Raw genomic sequence first — 13,806 nt, 5'->3', positions numbered from 1 at the left:
GATGTTGGCTGGACATATCCAGTTGTAGGATAGATATGTCCAGTTGGTGTTTAGGCACTTCCAGTTTGTGGTCAGGCACATCCCGTCAATGGCAAGACACATCCAGTCAGTGGCAAGACACATCCCGTCAATGGCAAGACACATCCCGTCAATGGCAAGACACATCCCGTCAATGGCAAGACACATCCCGTCAATGGCAAGACACATCCCGTCAATGGCAAGACACATCCAGTCAGTGGCCAGACACATCCCGTCAGTGGCAAGACACATCCCGTCAATGGCAAGACACATCCCGTCAATGGCAAGACACATCCCGTCAATGGCAAGACACATCCAGTCAGTGGCCAGACACATACCGTCAGTGGCAAGACACATCCCGTCAATGGCAAGACACATCCCGTCAATGGCAAGACACATCCCGTCAATGGCAAGACACATCCCGTCAATGGCAAGACACATCCCGTCAATGGCAAGACACATCCCGTCAATGGCAAGACACATCCAGTCAATGGCAAGACACATCCAGTCAGTGGCCAGACACATCCAGTCAATGACTAGCCACATATCCCGTCCCACTCTTAGATTGCAGTACACGGCTTATGGCACGCGCTGTTGCCAAATCTCTAACACATTACGAATTTCAGGAGATGTGTGTCTTAGTAATTCGGATCAAACAAGAAGCATTTTAAGAAATGATATCGTAATTTATAATATTTTATACTATTAAACATATAAATTTGTAATAATGCCACTTTTATGTAAATTTCAAACAAAAATTACCTATTGTAGACGAAAATTTCTTATAGTTTTCTTTTATGTTCTAAAAATTATATATATATATATATATATATATATATATATTTATAAAACCACATTTTCATGGGCCCGATAAATGCCGTATTTTTGGACAAGTCATGTCCAAAATGATAAATAAAATACGGTAATGGAAATTCTCGGTCGAGTAAGTTATGGGAAAAATCCGAACAATTGGGTCGAAATGGGGAAGATTTTTTGAAAAACAGAAAAATCGCAACAACTCCCATAATATGAATAATATCGCATCCGTTTTAACGTATGATAACCCGGAGTACCTAATGCCAAAAAATGTTTTCTAAATAAATTTTTGATACGACCAGCCATAACTGCATGGGTTCAAAAAATATTTTTACCAGACAAAAAAAAAACGTAACTGCCTTAGTAGACACCTTATCAAATCTGTTTAGATTGTTTGTAAATATCATAATTATTTTCCAAAAATTTGTCTAAAACAATGTTTGATAAGATGCTTGGTGTTGAGAAGGATAGAAAAATAATTCAAAATTTTGTACCATGATCGCTATTTTCCTTCGTATCTATTTCATACATTTTACATATTATGTTCAAGATTCGATTAAAATATTTTTGTAGCAACCATTACTGCAAGGGGAAGAAAAAAATATGGGTTTAAGGATATAAAAATCCCTTTTTGTTCTAATGTAAAGAAATATAATCATCAAAATCTTCCTGCGCCTTTAGGCTGTGCCGATAAGGATTTTTTTTTAACTTTAACTTACAACAAGAATCTGTTCACACACATCATTCATAGGAATTTATACGACAAATGTAACGTTAACTTGATTAAGCAATTAATAACATCACATACCTTTTAATCATTATCGCTACCGCTGACCAATGTTGATACCCCTTCCAAAAGAGTAGCACAGAGCTGACCATTGGGGCGATGGAGATGACTGGGATGAATTCGACGAGGCTAAACTTATCAAAAATCTTTCCTTGTCATCTTGAAGTTCGTCAGCTCTCCACAGCTCTTCTTGCATGTTTTTCACAGTTTGTACATAACTTTTCCAGTTTTCTTTTGATACGAGGTCATAACCCTTTGTTATTAAGGATATCATGTGCCTTGAAAGTTGTGTTATGCAGTCTTAGGAACGATTTCACTTGGGCCCATACCATTTCAATAGGGTTTAGCTCGCAATGATACGGGGGCAAGCGAAGTACAGTTAGAACTACGCATTTGGCTATTTCTTCAAATTTGTATTTCTTGTACTTGTGCCTTTCTCGTCCTACTATGTGTAGCAATTCCCGCTTAATCATACTGCCATCATAAGGAATGCTTTTCTCCGTGAGCCACTGCCTTATATCCCCCACACGCCAACGTTGCACGGGAATCGGTTCACACATCCTGCTATGGTATGACGCATTATCCAAAACAATAACAGATCCCTCTGGAGTGTTTGGCAAAAGTTGTTCGGCAAACCACTTTTCATACTCATCTGCAGTCATTTCATCATGAGCGTCAGCTGTGTTCTTTTTGCACAAGAAAGTAAGGGCAGCATTTTGAACAAACCCATCCTCATTACCTGCATGCACTAACGCAACACGTGCACCTCGTCCTGTAGGAGGTTTAAGGACTGAACTACAGGCCTTCAGTGGCTGCCTGCCGAGCGCTCTTCACTGTTGTATCTTTCCATGCCTTTTCCACACTGAGCCCCACATTTACCCAAGATTCATCTGTATATATAACTGGTTTTCCTAAATCCCTAAATCTTTTTAATTCTTTCAAGCAGGTATGCCGCCACCGAATTATGTCGTCATGTTCTATGAATGCTGCCTTGTTTCCTCTTCTTAAATACTCAAACCCAATGTCGTGAAGGAACCTATGCAGGGTGGTACGAGAGAAATCTGGCAGTGATTCGTCACTATTCACTTTTGCTAAAATGACATTTAAAGTGGGAGGAATGTTAACAAACAAAAAAGTGTGAACGATCCGCCGTAGCCCACTCTGCACAATACCATCGAAGTTTGTTTTCGGCAATTTTTCTGTTTGTCTTTCCTTTTTGATGTTACCTTACCAGGCGTACTTAGGGTACCATGTCGCTGCAGTTCCGTCCTTATGTTGTAAATGGTTCGTTTGGAATATCCGGTTACTTTGGAAGCTTCCTTAATTGCATTGCACACACTTGTATTTTTTAAAAAATACTCAAATACATTAAACACAATCTTGCGCTCCCTCCCGCGTAGCCTACCGATATAATTTATTTTCGCTGTTCTAACTTCCATATTTTATATGTACGTAATAAAAATAAATGTAGAAAATAAAATCACGTAATTTAATATATAATTTGTCAAAATTATAACTGTAACGAGTCACCGGACACAACGCGTTGCTTCGTCGCGAGACGCGATACTAACTGGCAGGCTGGTTTTCAGAAATGCGTGTCTAAGGAAATACATGGTTCACTAAGGAAGCCATGTATTTGAAATTGCTTGCAGGACAGAACCCCACTTATCTAAACACACGCCACTGTTTCCTCTTACGACGGCAGCTTGTGAGAGAAACCTCTATTGCAGCGCGCTCTTGTACTGATACGACACATCTTTAACAGCTATTTCCACGGAAACTGTAGAAGCAATTGAGATGGAGCTGCTTTTAAAAACTAATTCAATTCATTTTGAACATTTTTCACGCTTTCGTCCCCCATCTATCTTCAATAGAAATTTTTTTTCTCTGGTAAACTTTTTTGTGTCAGTTTGTGAGAAAATGCATTTCAATATATTAAAAAAATTATTTGAGTAAAACCTGTACAGTTTTTGTCTTAACATTTTTTTCGGTGGCGTCCTAAGGCATTAATTTATTAATAAAAAAAATTTGAATGAAATACACATGTAGGTTTTTTTTATGTGAAACATCTCGGAATACTTCAAAACAATTAGCAGTGAATAATTTATGTTTTTTTTTTTAAATTTTTTCGGACACTTAAAATATTGTTAAGTATTCAAAATAAGCATTGTCTGATGCGTATTTCGATTCTATACAATATGAAAAATAGCTTGGTCCAAAAATTAAAATTTTAATTTAGTTTGATATTTGGCAACAACGCACAAAGAAACAAGGACATGCTCTATAGACAAGTCAATTCAGTAGTCAGCAACACATGTCCAGTAGGTGGCCAGCCATATCCTGTTTGTAGCTATGCGCATCCAGTAGGTGGGCAAACACATGCAGTCAGTAGCCAAGATGTATTTTTCGTCGATACTCGGCGAACATTTTAAATAGTACATGTACAAAATCATGCACATAGGATGCAGCGGACGTCTCCGCTGCTTTGAAGTCCGCGCGTTTGCCGTCATCCCCCCCTCCCCCTTACATGACATACCAACCACCGTTACCCTCTCCTGTCATATTGTCATAGTGACGTGTCTGTACCTTGTGATTCTCTTTTCCCCTTCTGCGCCTGGGCAAGGGAGGGGGGGTTGTGTAAGCTTATTTAAGGCCATATCGCCATTTTGAAACCTCTTTCGTCTAGTATGTTTCAGGCTGCTAACTTCACTTAGCTTCTGGCCGCCGTCATGCTTAAATGCTCCACCTTTTATTCGGTGTTTAGCTTCACGCGTCTACGGTATCGTAACTTCGTCAATCTAGGGCTTAGCTTGTAATTATCCTTCATGTAGGATTCTTGCTTTTCGCTCTCGGCGTGGAATGCAATAACTTGTGTAGCTTTGCTGGAGATGATTATTTTTGTTAGTGTAATTTTCACCATTCACTATTTCACGTCTTATGTGTGTGGCCTTTCACTAGGTCAACGTATGGAGGAACCACGTGCCAGTTTAATTTGCGTGAGTACAGAGAGGCGGGGTCTCATTCAAGGGCTGTGCGCAGTGTCATAACTAGGATGCTTTTTGCCTGTTGTGCGCAATTATTTCTTTGTGTCGTCTGGGACACTTCCCGTGTAAAGCACGTTTTCTTTCTTGCCGTGCTCGGATTTTCCCACTGCATTTGTGGGCCTTCAGCCCGGGTTGGTTAGTGGCCGTGATTCCTCTAGTCCGGCTTGTTTTCCCCAGGAACGTGATGTCTGCATTGCGCACGTGACTTGGATGGTTTAGGATTCTGTATTACCTCGTTCTCACCACATGGGGTTATTGCTCGCGAGCTCGTGTATAGTTTATTATATTTATTAGTGTAAGCTTTGTTTTGTTTGTTTCACACGTTGCCCTGTGGTGGCGTTATTTGGTAGACATGTGTGTCTCGAGGTTCGATTGCGCACCACCGAGTTTTCTTGGTAACTGAGGCCGATCGATTGGTGTAAACACGCGACACTTTTGTGTACACTCTGTGGGGCGTCTAGATTTTTTGCCCAGTGGTATTGATGAATTGTAATAATGTTTTTTTATTAATGTATTTGCTACCCTTACTCTGTCTATTGATGCTAGTTTTATTTGCCTAATTGACTATTTGTATGAGCGGTCTGTGTACCTGCATTTGTGAGTCTTAACGAGAGCCTTGTTAGGCCTAGTGTTTATCGATTACCATTTTTTGAATAAAACGGTAATTGGAATTTTGTTTATAATTCCCCACCACGAATGCTGTCCTGCATACTACGATCTGTACTTTTCTATGCTGTTACTTAGTTCAAAACCAAACTCGTAAACCCTCTGCATCCTCGTTCTAGCACGAGGCTGCGTTTGCGTGTCTTTGGTGTGCGTGCCGATGTAATTTCCTAGAACCGCGGTTCTAAGGAGGCTCCAAGGCTTAATATCTCCGAACCGAGAGGTAATATTAACTGATAAGCGACCAACATTTTAAACAAATCATGTTCAACGTCAGGCGTATATAACATTCGTATTCAAACCACGAGACCTATCGTGTCCTGAGTACATATATATAGATGCAATCTCAAAAACGAAAGCACATATACAAGTAAGCACATTTGACCAAAAGGAAGTATTAAAAAAAGGAAGCACATTAAAAAAATAAGCAAATTTAACGAAACGGACCCATATTTGTACAAAGATTAATCTAGTCAGGATACGATCTAACCAGAGGGACACGAACTCATAAGTAGTATACTATCGGTCGCAGGATGTGGTACGATGAAATGGATCCAACTGTCTTTGGCTCCAACTGTATTTGGCTCCAACAGTCATTGGCTCTATATGTATTTGACTCCAGCTGCATTAAGCTTCAACAGTCTTTCACTCAAAATGTTTCTGGCCCAAACTGACCTTTGCTCCAACAGCTCCAAGTGCTCTGATTGCTCCAATAACTCAAATTGCATTTGGCTCCAAATCAATACAATTAACTTGCCCCGATTGATGAAATGACTTACTACTTCTCTCCATTTTGATAGTCATTGATGAAAAATTTAAATTCATTAACTAAAAAGTTGTATTTTTTAAAACCCAGTCTTAGTTATTAATCCTATTTCGTGAAATAAAACAATCACTTTTAAAATCCAAAATACAATTAATTTATCAATTTTATTCTCATGCAAGTAAAACAAGTTATTATTGTATGCAGTCATCTTCCCCCAGTTCTATAAGTATGGTGGCTACTTAGTTGAGGTACGAATAGTTTCCTGCCCTAAGCAAAGCTATCAGTAATCTCAGATGATTAAATAATATGGTAGGGTCTCCCCATTACATGTAATCGATCTCTTCTGCTGCTGTCACCTTCCTTGAATGATTATTATTAATATTTTTAAGATCACTATCGTTCCAGTGATCATTGTAAGCATCATCAGAATAATTTATTTTTCACGATGTTTCCATCGTTTTGATCTCAGGACTTCGTCACAGTTCACAGTCTTCAATCTTGCCAGCTGTAGGTGCTTCATCACAGTCTTAGGTTATGTCAGCCTCAGAAGTGTCATCACGGTTATGGATCAAGTCAACTTCAGGTGTTTCATCGCAGTCTTCGATCTTGTCATTTAGGTCGTTCACTATTGTTCAAAATTCATGGAGACGACTAGAATTTGGCTGATAAACACTATCATGCAAGACGTACTTACTTTTTCTTTATGTCTAGCAAAGACCTCCTTTTCTTGTGATCGTGAGTGACCATCCCACATAAAAAATAATATTTACATCATTTACCTCAGCACACCATGTGGCACCATCTGTAGGTAGGAATTGGAATTACTTGCGACCAGATTCTTGTATGGAATATATTAACTCTCTTTGATGAAATAATAAAAATTCTATTTAAGTAAATGTTATAATTTAAAACCTTCAGGTTGCATATGATATAGGTCGCAGAAGCTAAAATGGATCCTAGTTCGTTACCTGTAGCTATATCAAACGGACAGCGATATGGATACTGAATAAAGGAGATTACCTTGAGAATAAATGCTAAAATTAAATTAATATCGCAAGACCTGTACAACTAAGCTGACTAAAGCTAACGAGGACAGGTGTACAACAACAAGGGAGTGGAATGAAGGCAATATATTAGACGACTATAATGATCATGAAGAATGTAAGAATGCTTGTGCTAAAAATACTATCCCTGGTCTCGCTAATGATTTAAAATTGAAAACTAACATAAAAGGGAGAATATTCATGAAAATCAAAAGATATTTAATCAAATTCTAGTCACCTTGATGAAATTTTGAACAATTGAGAACGACCTGAAGATGACACGATCGAAGACGGTAATGAAGTCCTTAGACTGAAGCGATGGCAACATAATGATAAAATTAATTATTCTGATAAAGGTTACAATGAGGACAATTGTTGAAAGATTTTTTGATTTTTTTTTTTTTTTTTTGGAATTTCTAGGTTAAAATTACCGATTTTAAAGATGGCGAACAAATCTCAAGAACGCAATTACCATGGTAATAAATATTTCCTGCAATCTAGTGGATAAAGTTTAAACAAATATGTGGTCTCCAGCAGACGAAAACAATATGGCCGCAGTTTTGTATTACTGGCTGACATAATATCTGGCTTGGCATTTGTGGTAGGAGTTCAATCTGCCAGTGGCTTCCATGGAGGAAGGATTCGTCACCATTTATAATCGATTGACCTCGCCGGATACAGACCTAGTTCTTCATGATGTTTTTATTACAATTTAATGAATTAATTTTAAAAATTTTGAATTTAAAATGGTAATAATTACGTATTTTCAAGATGGCAGACAATTTAAAATGCAGAGGTATTTTATTATATTTTTACTATTAAAAAATATTTATAAATTGTTTTACAGTAAAAACTGGACAATACTTACGGATTTTCAATAAGTGGATAATTTTCAAAATGGTGATGATTTTATATTAAAATTTTACTAATTAATATTTATATATATTTAATTTTTTTCATTAGAATTGGCTAATTTTACGAATTTTAAATATGGTGGACATTTTTAAAAATGTTTGAAAATTTTATATTAAAATTTTATTAATCAAATTTTTTATACATTTAAAAAAAATTCTCTGTTAGTCGGATGAATATTACTATTTTCAAGATGGTGGCCATGACGAAAATTGCTGCATTAGAGATTGAGGAATTTTATTCCAAGATTGCGGAATATTCAAGAAACCAAGCTGGCCTAAAAACAAAACGATGAATCCAAGATGGCCACTGTGTTCAAGGTTATATGTCAAGGTCAATGTCATCCAATATGGCCGCCATGATGTCACAATACAAAATGGTGGTCGGCCTCACAGGTACCGCCTGGCGAACCATGTAGCAGGATGCCCATTTATATAATATTTTTTACTATTTCTTCCTAGTGTCTACCACCTGCTCCTACAGGTCTTCCCAGTACCTGTCATTAGCCATTATGCTTCAAACTTTAGATGAATTTTGTAATTATGTATAGCAGTTCCTACAAGAGGAATATTAAAGAAAATATGATGAAATGTGCATGCACTAGCAAGTCTCTGTGCAGCTTGTGAGACGCACCGGTGTTGCCACTGCCGACAGTATTGGTGCTCCGTCCTGCCTGGTGTTCCCGTACCTGAGCGAGTTCCACACAGCCTCGCGGGGCTCGGCGAGCATTTGCCTCGTGGGGTTCTTCTGGACGCTGTCGTGGGTGCTTCTGCCAGGTGACCATTATAACACTTGCCTGTGTCTTACCCTAACTACAGGAACACATATCGCATCGTTAATAATAAATACATTTATTTGTGTGACTCTATTTTAACACAATGTTTTCAAGCTTCTAAAATGTGTTGTTCTAATACAAGAAATATTTTAACTCAATAAAGAATAAATTTAACAATACCCTGTACCCAGTCAAATGAAATATATAATACTTTTACATGGGTATATTCAAAGATGATTTAGCTATATTTTGCCTGTCATTTCAGTATCGGTGAGTACTGACATGTAATTTAAAATAGTGTTTAATCATGACTACGCCCATTACAGTTCAGCCAGGGTGCTACCAACTCTCTTCATGGCTGGCATATCAAAAGCAGTGGTCCTCACAGGCCCACTGTTCTGTGTTCCAGCCCTAGCATGGGTCGTGATTCCCATTACATGGGCATATCATGCCCCTCACTTCGTGTTCAACTCGTGGAGGCTGTTCGTGGCCATGCTGAGCGTGCCTAGCCTCATCAGCGCACTCTCTCTCCTGCTGCTGTTCCCCGAGAGCCCACAGTTCCTGCACGCCAGCGGGCGGTCCGGCGCTGCGCTCGCCGTGCTGCAGCACATGTTCTCCAAGAACACCGGCCGGCCCGCGGCCCAGTACCAGGTACTCCTCTCTCTCTCTCTCTCTCACTCTCTCTCCTGCTGCTGTTCCCCGAGAGCCCGCAGTTCCTGCACGCCAGCGGGCGGTCCGGCGCTGCGCTCGCCGTGCTGCAGCACATGTTCTCCAAGAACACCGGCCGGCCCGCGGGCCAGTACCAGGTACTCCTCCCACTCTCTCACTCACTCTCTCTCTCCTGCTGCTGTTCCCCGAGAGCCCACAGTTCCTGCACGCCAGCGGGCGGTCCGGCGCTGCGCTCGCCGTGCTGCAGCACATGTTCTCCAAGAACACCGGCCGGCCCGCGGCCCAGTACCAGGTACTCCTCTCTCTCTCTCTCTCTCACTCTCTCTCCTGCTGCTGTTCCCCGAGAGCCCGCAGTTCCTGCACGCCAGCGGGCGGTCCGGCGCTGCGCTCGCCGTGCTGCAGCACATGTTCTCCAAGAACACCGGCCGGCCCGCGGGCCAGTACCAGGTACTCCTCCCTCTCTCTCACTCTCTCTCTCTCTCCTGCTGCTGTTCCCCGAGAGCCCGCAGTTCCTGCACGCCAGCGGGCGGTCCGGCGCTGCGCTCGCCGTGCTGCAGCACATGTTCTCCAAGAACACCGGCCGGCCCGCGGGCCAGTACCAGGTACTCCTCCCTCTCTCTCTCTCTCACTCTCTCTCTCTCTCTCACTCTCTCTCCTGCTGCTGTTCCCCGAGAGCCCGCAGTTCCTGCACGCCAGCGGGCGGTCCGGCGCTGCGCTCGCCGTGCTGCAGCACATGTTCTCCAAGAACACCGGCCGGCCCGCGGGCCAGTACCAGGTACTCCTCCCTCTCTCTCTCTCTCACTCTCTCTCTCTCTCTCTCCTGCTGCTGTTCCCCGAAAGCCCGCAGTTCCTGCACGCCAGCGGGCGGTCCGGCGCTGCGCTCGCCGTGCTGCAGCACATGTTCTCCAAGAACACCGGCCGGCCCGCGGGCCAGTACCAGGTACTCCTCCCTCTCTCTCACTCTCTCTCTCTCTCCTGCTGCTGTTCCCCGAGAGCCCGCAGTTCCTGCACGCCAGCGGGCGGTCCGGCGCTGCGCTCGCCGTGCTGCAGCACATGTTCTCCAAGAACACCGGCCGGCCCGCGGGCCAGTACCAGGTACTCCTCCCTCTCTCTCACTCTCTCTCTCTCTCCTGCTGCTGTTCCCCGAGAGCCCGCAGTTCCTGCACGCCAGCGGGCGGTCCGGCGCTGCGCTCGCCGTGCTGCAGCACATGTTCTCCAAGAACACCGGCCGGCCCGCGGCCCAGTACCAGGTACTCCTCTCTCTCTCTCTCTCTCACTCTCTCTCCTGCTGCTGTTCCCCGAGAGCCCGCAGTTCCTGCACGCCAGCGGGCGGTCCGGCGCTGCGCTCGCCGTGCTGCAGCACATGTTCTCCAAGAACACCGGCCGGCCCGCGGGCCAGTACCAGGTACTCCTCCCTCTCTCTCACTCTCTCTCTCTCTCCTGCTGCTGTTCCCCGAGAGCCCGCAGTTCCTGCACGCCAGCGGGCGGTCCGGCGCTGCGCTCGCCGTGCTGCAGCACATGTTCTCCAAGAACACCGGCCGGCCCGCGGGCCAGTACCAGGTACTCCTCCCTCTCTCTCACTCTCTCTCTCTCTCCTGCTGCTGTTCCCCGAGAGCCCGCAGTTCCTGCACGCCAGCGGGCGGTCCGGCGCTGCGCTCGCCGTGCTGCAGCACATGTTCTCCAAGAACACCGGCCGGCCCGCGGGCCAGTACCAGGTACTCCTCCCTCTCTCTCTCTCTCACTCTCTCTCCTGCTGCTGTTCCCCGAGAGCCCGCAGTTCCTGCACGCCAGCGGGCGGTCCGGCGCTGCGCTCGCCGTGCTGCAGCACATGTTCTCCAAGAACACCGGCCGGCCCGCGGCCCAGTACCAGGTACTCCTCTCTCTCTCTCTCACTCTCTCTCCTGCTGCTGTTCCCCGAGAGCCCGCAGTTCCTGCACGCCAGCGGGCGGTCCGGCGCTGCGCTCGCCGTGCTGCAGCACATGTTCTCCAAGAACACCGGCCGGCCCGCGGGCCAGTACCAGGTACTCCTCCCTCTCTCTCTCTCACTCTCTCTCTCTCTCTCACTCTCTCTCCTGCTGCTGTTCCCCGAGAGCCCGCAGTTCCTGCACGCCAGCGGGCGGTCCGGCGCTGCGCTCGCCGTGCTGCAGCACATGTTCTCCAAGAACACCGGCCGGCCCGCGGGCCAGTACCAGGTACTCCTCCCTCTCTCTCACTCTCTCTCTCTCTCCTGCTGCTGTTCCCCGAGAGCCCGCAGTTCCTGCACGCCAGCGGGCGGTCCGGCGCTGCGCTCGCCGTGCTGCAGCACATGTTCTCCAAGAACACCGGCCGGCCCGCGGGCCAGTACCAGGTACTCCTCCCTCTCTCTCACTCTCTCTCTCTCTCCTGCTGCTGTTCCCCGAGAGCCCGCAGTTCCTGCACGCCAGCGGGCGGTCCGGCGCTGCGCTCGCCGTGCTGCAGCACATGTTCTCCAAGAACACCGGCCGGCCCGCGGCCCAGTACCAGGTACTCCTCTCTCTCTCTCTCTCTCACTCTCTCTCCTGCTGCTGTTCCCCGAGAGCCCGCAGTTCCTGCACGCCAGCGGGCGGTCCGGCGCTGCGCTCGCCGTGCTGCAGCACATGTTCTCCAAGAACACCGGCCGGCCCGCGGGCCAGTACCAGGTACTCCTCCCTCTCTCTCTCTCTCACTCTCTCTCTCTCTCTCTCCTGCTGCTGTTCCCCGAGAGCCCGCAGTTCCTGCACGCCAGCGGGCGGTCCGGCGCTGCGCTCGCCGTGCTGCAGCACATGTTCTCCAAGAACACCGGCCGGCCCGCGGGCCAGTACCAGGTACTCCTCCCTCTCTCTCACTCTCTCTCTCTCTCCTGCTGCTGTTCCCCGAGAGCCCGCAGTTCCTGCACGCCAGAGGGCGGTCCGGCGCTGCGCTCGCCGTGCTGCAGCACATGTTCTCCAAGAACACCGGCCGGCCCGCGGGCCAGTACCAGGTACTCCTCCCTCTCTCTCACTCTCTCTCTCTCTCCTGCTGCTGTTCCCCGAGAGCCCGCAGTTCCTGCACGCCAGCGGGCGGTCCGGCGCTGCGCTCGCCGTGCTGCAGCACATGTTCTCCAAGAACACCGGCCGGCCCGCGGGCCAGTACCAGGTACTCCTCCCTCTCTCTCACTCTCTCTCTCTCTCCTGCTGCTGTTCCCCGAGAGCCCGCAGTTCCTGCACGCCAGCGGGCGGTCCGGCGCTGCGCTCGCCGTGCTGCAGCACATGTTCTCCAAGAACACCGGCCGGCCCGCGGGCCAGTACCAGGTACTCCTCCCTCTCTCTCTCTCTCACTCTCTCTCTCTCTCTCTCCTGCTGATGTTCCCCGAGAGCCCGCAGTTCCTGCACGCCAGCGGGCGGTCCGGCGCTGCGCTCGCCGTGCTGCAGGACATGTTCTCCAAGAACACCGGCCGGCCCGCGGGCCAGTACCAGGTACTCCTCCCTCTCTCTCACTCTCTCTCTCTCTCCTGCTGCTGTTCCCCGAGAGCCCGCAGTTCCTGCACGCCAGCGGGCGGTCCGGCGCTGCGCTCGCCGTGCTGCAGCACATGTTCTCCAAGAACACCGGCCGGCCCGCGGCCCAGTACCAGGTACTCCTCTCTCTCTCTCTCTCTCACTCTCTCTCCTGCTGCTGTTCCCCGAGAGCCCGCAGTTCCTGCACGCCAGCGGGCGGTCCGGCGCTGCGCTCGCCGTGCTGCAGCACATGTTCTCCAAGAACACCGGCCGGCCCGCGGGCCAGTACCAGGTACTCCTCCCTTTCTCTCACTCTCTCTCTCTCTCCTGCTGCTGTTCCCCGAGAGCCCGCAGTTCCTGCACGCCAGCGGGCGGTCCGGCGCTGCGCTCGCCGTGCTGCAGCACATGTTCTCCAAGAACACCGGCCGGCCCGCGGCCCAGTACCAGGTACTCCTCTCTCTCTCTCTCTCTCACTCTCTCTCCTGCTGCTGTTCCCCGAGAGCCCGCAGTTCCTGCACGCCAGCGGGCGGTCCGGCGCTGCGCTCGCCGTGCTGCAGCACATGTTCTCCAAGAACACCGGCCGGCCCGCGGGCCAGTACCAGGTACTCCTCCCTCTCTCTCTCTCTCACTCTCTCTCTCTCTCTCACTCTCTCTCCTGCTGCTGTTCCCCGAGAGCCCGCAGTTCCTGCACGCCAGCGGGCGGTCCGGCGCTGCGCTCGCCGTGCTGCAGCACATGTTCTCCAAGAACACCGGCCGGCCCGCGGGCCAGTACCAGGTACTCCTCCCTCTCTCTCACTCTCTCTCTCTCTCCTGCTGCTGTTCCCCGAGAGCCCGCAGTTCCTG

At 47.5% G+C, this 13,806-nt stretch overlaps 1 protein-coding gene across 1 annotated transcript in view; it reads left to right on the top strand.

Moving 5' to 3' along the window:
• Window positions 1-13,806, top strand: part of LOC134533306 (synaptic vesicle glycoprotein 2C-like) — a 387,375-nt gene that overhangs the window by 79,622 nt on the left and 293,947 nt on the right. Inside the window, exons 5-6 of the mRNA XM_063370779.1 lie at window positions 8,704-8,825; window positions 9,234-9,475. Coding sequence (XP_063226849.1) covers window positions 8,704-8,825; window positions 9,234-9,475 — 364 coding nt within the window. The remainder of the gene's footprint in view (window positions 1-8,703; window positions 8,826-9,233; window positions 9,476-13,806) is intronic.

Source organism: Bacillus rossius, chromosome 6 (genome assembly GCF_032445375.1).
Source record: "Bacillus rossius redtenbacheri isolate Brsri chromosome 6, Brsri_v3, whole genome shotgun sequence".
Lineage (NCBI taxonomy): Eukaryota > Metazoa > Arthropoda > Insecta > Phasmatodea > Bacillidae > Bacillus > Bacillus rossius.
Note: the sequence above shows the minus strand (reverse complement) of the source record. Positions and strands in the feature narration are given on the sequence as shown.